Below are 8444 nucleotides of genomic sequence, written 5' to 3'. Positions count from 1 at the left end.
GGGGGGGGGGAGGCCGGCAAACGCTGCACACAGGGGCCTGAACATGTCCACCATCTGCACAACTGCGTCCAACATGGGGACTCCTGCGGCGCCCTGAGGGTGCGGTGGGGCCGGGAGGGAGGCCGGCGACACCGGGCAGGCTCCAGAGCAATGGAAGGGGGCAGCTTCTGCTTGCTGCCAGGGCCAGCCCGAGGGAGAGGAGTCCAGAGGCCCTCAGAGCTCGGGAAGACAAGGGCTGGCTGGTCAGGGAAGGAGCCCAAAGGACTTCTCAGGGACCGGAGGCCTCCGTGACCACGCCCCTCTCCCTCAGAGACACCCTGGACTGACTGCCACGGACAGGCTGGGGGGCGTGACCCCAGCTTCTCTCGTCGGCATGGCGCCACTTCAGTTCTCTAACAGGTGGAGAAACTGAGCCACACTCTGAGCTCCAGAAGAGAAGAGAGGCAGAGACAGAGGATGGACGGGGAGGAGGGAGCGCGGGCCAGGAGAACAAAGGACCAGGAAAGGAGCCCCACTTTCCTCCTCAGCCTTCACCACAGGACTGTGAGGGGAGAAGGGAGACCGCGTCCCCCCACCCCCAGCCGAGTGATGGGCGCCTTCGGCCCTGGGAGAGGAAAAGGCAGAAGGGAGCAGCAGCTGCATGTTCTCCTGAAATTGCTTCTGAAAATGACCAGACACTTCACTGAGAAAGTGACGACAGCTTGGCCCTGGGAGCAGGAGATGAGGCGGAGAGCAGAGAGCGGAGAGCGGAGCGCGGGGGCGGCCAGGCCGCGGTCACCCTCCGCCGGAGGGGATCTCCTCGCCGATTCCCAGAAGTCAGGGGCAGCTGAGCTCCCCCACTCAGGACACAGCCCACAGGACGCACCGGCCGGAGCGGGGGCTGCAGGCGGCAGCCTCCAGCAGCTCAGTCTGCCCACTCAGGCTCCCGCCGGGATGACGGCCCGGGCCGAGCTGCCCGCCCGCCCACCGAGATGAGGGAGACCTGGTCAGGGCCCCCCACCCCGGCCCTCCAGCTTCCCCCAGCTCAGGGCCCCGAGCCTCAGGGCCTGGCGAGGAGACAAGGGCGGGCGGCAAGGTTGGGATGGGGAAAGGGACACAAACCGGGGGACAAACTAAGGAGCCGCTTCTCCCGGCCGCAGAGCCAGAGCTCGCTCCGGCTACGAGAGGGGACTGTGGGCGAGGTCACGGGGCTCCTGCACACATCATGTTCACGCTGGGCAGAGCCCACAGAACGGGGACAATCCGGCGGTGCCAGATGTCGGAAACCGAGCAAAATGAGGACGATGACCCAGGAACGGTAAACGGACACCAGAAGGAAGGGGCCAGCCACCGGGGGGGCCTCTGCCAGGACCAGCCCCGAGCGCCCAGCTGTGGGGCCACTAGCAAATTAGTGCGGGGGAGGGGAGCGGGCAGGTGTGAGGAAGCAAAGGGGGGGGCCGGAGCGCAGTGGGGCCCTCCTGTGCAGGGACCCCGCATGCTGCGGCTCCCTGAGACCGCAGGGACCCTCCAGCCGGGGCCTCATCTCCGACTAAGATTCCAAAGGCCCCCAAGTGCCAGCGAGTCGGGTTCTCACTTCCTCCCCCGACACAGGCTTAATGAGCCACCTGCGGCCGGAGCCCACCCTCCGGCTGCCCGGCGCTGCCCGCCCAGCTCAGCCGCTCAAGGAGCCCAGGGACAATTTCCCGTCCTCCTTTCTTATTAGCTGCATTTGCTGCCTCCAAGGAACCTGGGGGACACAAGTGGATGACAAGATGGGGGACAGGACCCCCCCACACTGACCAGACCTTTGGGAAGTCACTGATTTTATTAGTGGGCAAGAGACGGAGCGTAGACAGAAGTTAGTCGGAAGAGAAGGCGGGAAGGTCTGCGAAAGAAAGGTCGTTTTCAAGGGCTCTTCAGTCTGGGCCTCAACCCGCGGCCAGCGGGTGAGCCCCAGACCCTCCCTCAGGCTGGGGGGCTGGGGGGTCCGGTCCAGGAGGAAGCACGGCTGCCCGCGGCACCCACCTCTCACGACACAGTCACTTGCAGGCTCTGGTGCCCTCTCTTCTTGCAGGTCACCTTGCTGCCCCCGCCACCCCCGGGGCCCTGGATGACCTTGACCTTGACCTGGCCCTCCTTGAAACTCACTGAGAACCTGGGGAGCAGACAGAAAAGACAAAGCTGGCGCCCTCACTTTACTCCCTGAGTTTTCTGGACGTCACTCCCTCTCCTTGAGGCAAGCGCACACGCCCGTGTCCCCCCACTCCAGCGCCCCCACACACACCCCGCTCCCCCCCCCGTCTGCCCCCAAGCCCGCCCCCCCCCCATCCACAGGTCCAGGACTTGGGCTGGGCTAAGGACTCCAGCGTTCTGGCGACACAGACTTTCCGGGTCACAGCGACCATCAGCTTGGTCATCTGCCCGGAGCCCTCTGCCCCAGCACGGTGGCCTTACTCATCAGTCACCGAGACCGGGAGCTTCGTCTGGGTGGCGTCCAGTGTCGTCCTGTAGAGTTTGGTCAGCAGCTCAACCACGTGCTGGCTGACCAGCAGGAAGTCCCCCTTGGAGCCCACCGATGATATCTTAGGAAGGGAGGAGAGAACCGAGTGGACGCTGCATCACCGCCAGCCCACCGCAGCCCCCGGCCTCCCACAGCTGGGTCTGAGGCCTGGCCCTGAACCTCTTTCAGATGCAGGCTGAAAAGCCCGTCCTTGAAGCTGCTGACCGACACTCCAGTCAAGCTGTCCAGCCCGATGACAGCTTTGTCCTGCGACTTCTTGTCGTTTATGAGAATCACGTGCCTCTTGGTCAGGAGGAGAATGCGAGAAGCCATCTGGGGGTGAACAGGTGTGGGTGAGGGAAGGGGTGTCAGGCCCCTCCGGCCCTGGGCTCAGCCCAAGGACTGAAAGGCGGTGGCACCCCGACTGACTCCCTGGAAGGGGCTGGAGGGGTCAGCACAGCCACTGACCTATAGAAACCAAGCTCCTCAGGCCCAAGCCCTGAGACAAAGCTTAAAGTCTAAGCAGGGAGCAGACCCAAAAGGTGAAAGGCAAAGGTATGGAGATTGAGCTTGTTGTGGAATCTCCAGTCCCTTTCAGATTTTACATAATTTATTCAAAATCAACACATCCAGGCTCACAAAGAGAAGAAGTCTGTGTGGGCAGTCTCAGCCTCAGCCTGGCCTCCAGCCCACCTTGGGGTTGGGCAGGGCTCCTTTTCACCCCCTCTCCCTCCGCAGGGCAGCGCCTCAGGCCAGCAGAGACTTGCACCTGCCCGGCGTCTCTGCACTGACCTCTCAGCGAGGCAGCTCCCCTCAGGCCGCCCGCCTGCACACGCAGGCCTCCCTCAGCGAACCTGTCCCTTTGGGGCAGCTCTTCCTGCCGGCTGTGTCTCTGCAAGTGCCTTCTCTGTCTGCCCTTTTCCCTGATAATCTGCTCCTACATGTCTCTGTCGGGAAGCTCTGGGACACCTTTCCCAGAGGGAAGCCAAGGACCCCGCTCTCCAAACCCACAAACTCCAAAAAATGACAGTAAGCTTCAGCAGAGGGAAAGCCAGCTGTGTTCCAGCTGCCCGGCCAGGACTCCGGACCGGATTTGGGGGCACAGGGGGACTTCACCTTGCCGTTGCCACGATTGACCTTCTTGACAGTCTCTGCCATCAGAACGGGCCCTTCCTCCCCGCCCTTCAGCTTCTGCAGTTTGGGGTCAGTCTGCAGCCCGATGTAGTCACCGCGGAACGGCACAGGGACGCTGAGGAGACAAGCTCGCCTGAGAAGGTGCTGGCACAGACCCCAGGCCAGGACTACGCCACCCCCAGGGACTCCCTCCTGGTGGCCCAGCACCCCCATTCTCTACCCCAGAGGGTCTCGGAGCATAACCCCCCAGCAATCTGGGAATCATCAGCAAGCCTGGCGCAGGCCACGTCTGGGGTCTGCCACACCCGGGGGGTCCCCTGTGCCTCTGGGAGACACCGCACAGGGCCCGGCGGCCTCACCTCTGGGCGTACGAGGCCTTCTTGTCCTTGAACAGTTCGCTGGCACAGGCCTTCTCCTTCAGGGTCTGTACCTGCTTCGGACTCAGCTGGTCCCGGAATTTCTTGCACTGTGAGGGGACCGTGGGAGGGTAAGCCTCTCACCGAGAGGGCAGGGCTGGGCTGGAGGTGGCGAGAGAGCACCCGAGGAGGGAGGGACACTGCAGGGAAAAGCCCTGGCTCACTGGGGGCATAGGTTTACGTCAGCAAGACCCTGTGGCCGCGCAGCCCAGCCGCGGATTTCCTTGGGTACGGCTGTCCTGCTCCCCACTCAGTCTCTGGGGAATCCTCTCACCCCCCCACCTCTGGCCTGCACCCCATCTTCTACATATAAATAAGTAAATCTTAAAAAAACTAAAAAGCAAGCAGTGAAGTGCAGCACAGTGAAGCTGGCGCAGTCACTGCAGCAGGAGTTCGATCCCCGGGCAGGGAGGGACCCCAGGGCGCGGCAGCCCCCTCCTGTCTCCCCACTGCCCCCTCAGCAGTGGGTTTCAGTGGATCCGCCTGTCCTGCTCCCCACTGTCTCTGAAATCCTCGCATCCCCACACCGCTGGCCTGCACCCCAGCTCTTGTGTGCATAAATAAGTAAACCTTCAACTATTTAAAGAGATAAAAAGCAGTGGCAGCTTGCAGCGCTGCGTCCTCCCCGGCTGCGCCACCAGGGAGGCCTCACCGCGATTTTTGAGATTTATTTATTTATGCGTACAAGAGCTGGGGTACAGGCTAGGGGTGCAGGGGGTTCAGCATGGGGAGCATTCACCCCTGCGCCGCCAGGGACGCCCTGTCTTACCACGGCTTTTTTAAAATGAAAAGAAAAGGAAGAAGAGGGAGGCAGACAAGGAAAATGGGAGGGAGGAGAGAGGAGACGCGAGGCTCCCAGCCCCGCTCACCCTCCACTGGTGGAAGAGGCGCCGCAGCTCCTGGTTTGCTGTGCTGAGGTACTGGTACGGGGCGGCTGGCCACTGCTTGTCCAGGACGTTGCAGGACGGCAGGTTATTCTTCAAGCCCAGCAGGAATTTCTGAACCTGGGATGGACGTGAAACCATGAAAAGGAGCCAGTCCTGCCCGCAGGCAGACGGCACCCAGACCCCGCCCCTCCGCGGGGCTCCCAGGGTGAGAACGGTGATGGAAGGGCGTCGCCTGGAGCCGGTCAGCGGGAAGCGAAGGCTGGAGGCCAGACAGGCGCGCCCAGTGGGAGGTGGACAGGAGAGGGGGGCTGCTGGGGGGCCCTGCCCGGGGGGCGGTGGGAGACCTCGTGAGACCTGGCCCGGACACTTTGCCCTGCGTCTTCCTGTCTCTAGGCCCCGCCACCTGCCGCTGCCTTAGATGCTGGACAAGCGCTGGGCCTCCGCCTGCCTGTCAGTCCAGCCGACGCTTGGAGCCGCACTCAGAGCCCTGGCCAGGGCGGTGCCTGGCCCACCGGCCAACCAGGACTGCTGTCAGCCCCGCCCAGCCGGAGCCCAGCGCTCTGCCCTTTGAGGTTCCTGAGGTTCCGCCAGCACAAAGCCCCCTCAGCTCCCCACCCCCTAGGCCGGGTGCCCCTCCTCCTGTGAGCTGAGTAGCCGTTGTACCTCTGCCTTGAGGGACACCATCAGCAAGAATCAAGGAGAAGAGTAACAGCGTCTGACCTAAGGTTTTTTGTTTTAATTTAGCACCATTTCTCTTCTCATTTTCAAAGTTTTCAAAAACACTGCGGCAGGTAAGCTGCCCGCACTCCCCTTGCCTGAATTCACTGGCTAATGGTGTCAGCACCTTGCCCGCCTGGGCCTCCCCCCTCTGAGGCCACACGCACGCACAATGATAGCCGAATGCCAGACACAGGCTCACGCAGATCTGTGCTGTGGTATCGCCAAAAGTAAGTTAGGACATCGTGACGTTTCCCCTACAGCCTCCGTGTGCATGGCCACAACCTGGGACATTCTGTACCGTCAGATTCCACCCCACACCTGAGAAAATCAGATTAGACGCGTTCACCCGACAGGACCGCACACAAATGTCTCCATGTGTCCTTAAAACCCCTACAAATGTCCTTCTCAGCTTTGTTTTTAGCTGTCCTGCTCCAGGATCCAATCGCGTTTCGCCAGGGGCCTTTAACTGTGTAGCCTTCCCCAGGCTGGAACAAGATGCCAAGTCTATACCCCAGGGAACACCTAGCACCCTGTCTGTTTATGGGGCAGGATTATTAAAGCTAGGGAAAACGCCTGGACCTCCAGCACTTCCAGATTTTTATGAACAATTTTATTAAGACATTAGAGTAAGAACACGGAGGAAAAGGCAGCACAAGCAGGGTGTTGCGACACCCTCAGGAGCTGTCTGAGTCTCTGCAGCTGGTCGAGAAGCTCAGGACCCCGAAGCCTCTAAGGACCCCGGGGCCCAGTCCTTGGTCTGGTCTGATTGAATTTAATAAACTCGCCTAAGTGCTTCCCATGTCCTGATTGACGTGGAGCCTCTTTTGAACTGTTTCTTTTTCTAGAGCTAGAACATTCTTTCTTCCCTTGTGCAGCCCTCCTGGCCCGGGCCTACCGGGGTCACAGGTCCTGGGCTGCCCAGGCTTCTGCTGGGGAGAGGCTGTGGCTGGAGCGGTCAGCCTTAGGCAGTGGTCAGAGTTCAAGAGTCAAATAGGTGGTATCCCAACTCTGCCTCCTACCAGCGTGGGACTCGTGGCAAGTCACCCAACCTTCCTGGGCCTTAGTATTTTACCTATGAGACGGAGGCAAGGAAAGGGCCTACCTCACAGGGTCACTGGCATGAATTCATACAGGGCCCCCCTGGTGGGGCGGGGGTTCAGTCTCAGCACGAGGAAGCTGTCTGCAGCCACTGCGGCTCCAATTCCATCCCCGGCCAGGGAGGGACCCCAGGGCGCAGCAGCCCCCTCCTGTCTCCCCGCTGCTCCCTGCAGCAGTATATTTCAGTGGATCCCCCTATTCTGCTCCCCACTCTGTCTCTGGGGAATCTTTCCATCCCTGCACCTCTGGTCTGTACCCCATTCTTGTATGCATAAAAGTAAATAAATAAGTAAATCGTTTAAAAAATAATAAACACATACAAAGGGCTTAGCATAGAGCAATGTTCCTCCAAAGTGGTAGGTATCAGCATTAGTTATCGTCACAGCAATGACAAACTATAGACTTGTCAGAAGGCCCCGGCAGCTGGGCCTGTGGAGAGTGAGCTTCACTGACGCCGGGCCGAGCCCAGCTGCCCCTGGGGATTCAGCGGATGCCTGACAAGGCGCAGGTGAAGGCAGGTGGACAGGGGCCAGTGGGAGAAGAGGGCGAGAGCGCAGGCTTGATGTGTGGGGACACACGCAGCCTGAGCCAGGTCGGGAGAGGGCGGCAGGGAAGGGGCCCATGGGGGCAATGAAGGGCCAGGTCCTCACTGGTGACGAGGCCCAGGCCCACCCCTCAGCTCGGCTCCCAGCGCAGGGAGGAGGGTCTGCAAACACGTGCGGCTCGGTCTGAACACACACCTGCAGCACCCGACAGCCTCGGAGGTCAACGCGGGCGGGCGCACAGGCCCGGTGAGGCTCGGCCCAGGCCTCGCCCAAGACCTCCCGGGGTGGCACTGGAAGTGCTCGCTTCCCTGTCTGGCTCCCCCCAGCGCCGCAAGGGAGTCTGGGGTGTCTCCGGGCCGCCTTCTCTGGACCCGCTTTCTTCTCCCTGGTGCTGCCCACCGTTTGGATGCGCAGGCCAGACACGGCTTTTCTGAATTAAGACATGTCCCTGCTGGGATTTAATTCTCACTCTCCTGCGATAATATCAAAGGGGACACGAGGAGAACGTGAGCCCCCACCTTCACCCCAGCCCTAAAGTGGGCCCGGAAGGCTGCGTCAGTCAACTATGTGGCCCTCATAGTGGTCAGCTGGGCGGGCGCTGCGGCGCTCCCCCTCCTGCCAGGAGTGGGGTGCGGGGGCGACCGTGCCAGGCTCTGGCCGCCAAACAACCTGCCCTTGTCCCGAGGTTTAACTCGGCCCGTGCAACGGCAGCAGCTCCAGGGGGAAACCGAGGCAGCTCAGCCTCCGAGCTTGCCCCTCCCTCCTGCAGCCTCGGCCTCGCGGCCCACTCACTGTGCTCCTGAAGATGAAGTTGGCCAGGGTGAGGGTGGCCCCTGCCCGGAAGTACTTCCGATGGTCTTTCCGGGTCTGGCGGAGACATGAAAGAAAGGAGCAAAGTGAAAGGCGGTCAGGCCCGGGAGGTGAAACTGAGACGATTTTTCTTTTCCTTTTTTAAAGATCTATGTGGACACACAGGACTGGGGCGCAGGCCAGCGGTGCGGGGTGAGAGGACTCCCCAGGGACCGCGTGGGGAGCAGACCAGGGGAGCCACTGAAACCCACTGCTGGGGGGCAGCGGGGAGGCGGAGGGCCTGCTGCGCCCTGGGGGCCACCCCCTGGCCGGGGCTGGACTCGGCTGCAGGGGCCGTGGCAGCTTCACAGCGCTG

The 8444-nt window shown here is 61.7% G+C and overlaps 1 protein-coding gene across 2 annotated transcripts in view; it reads right to left on the bottom strand.

Annotated features, from left to right (window-relative positions):
* Positions 1-1794: 1794 nt before the first annotated feature.
* Positions 1795-8444, bottom strand: part of MYO1A (myosin IA) — an 18497-nt gene continuing 11847 nt past the window's right edge. For both annotated transcript variants that reach the window (XM_012732611.1, XM_004692426.2), the window contains exons 22-29: positions 8072-8146; positions 4899-5033; positions 3973-4079; positions 3596-3728; positions 2660-2812; positions 2434-2561; positions 2005-2134; positions 1795-1864 (exon numbers count right to left, since the gene is read on the bottom strand). In XM_012732611.1, coding sequence (XP_012588065.1) covers positions 2008-2134; positions 2434-2561; positions 2660-2812; positions 3596-3728; positions 3973-4079; positions 4899-5033; positions 8072-8146 — 858 coding nt within the window. In that variant the 3' untranslated portion in view covers positions 1795-1864; positions 2005-2007. The remainder of the gene's footprint in view (positions 1865-2004; positions 2135-2433; positions 2562-2659; positions 2813-3595; positions 3729-3972; positions 4080-4898; positions 5034-8071; positions 8147-8444) is intronic.

This window comes from Condylura cristata, unplaced genomic scaffold, assembly GCF_000260355.1.
Source record: "Condylura cristata isolate star-nosed mole 26May11 unplaced genomic scaffold, ConCri1.0 scaffold00034, whole genome shotgun sequence".
Taxonomy (NCBI): Eukaryota; Metazoa; Chordata; class Mammalia; order Eulipotyphla; family Talpidae; genus Condylura; species Condylura cristata.
The sequence above is the reverse complement of the archived record's forward strand: the minus strand, read 5'-3'. Positions and strand labels throughout refer to the sequence as shown.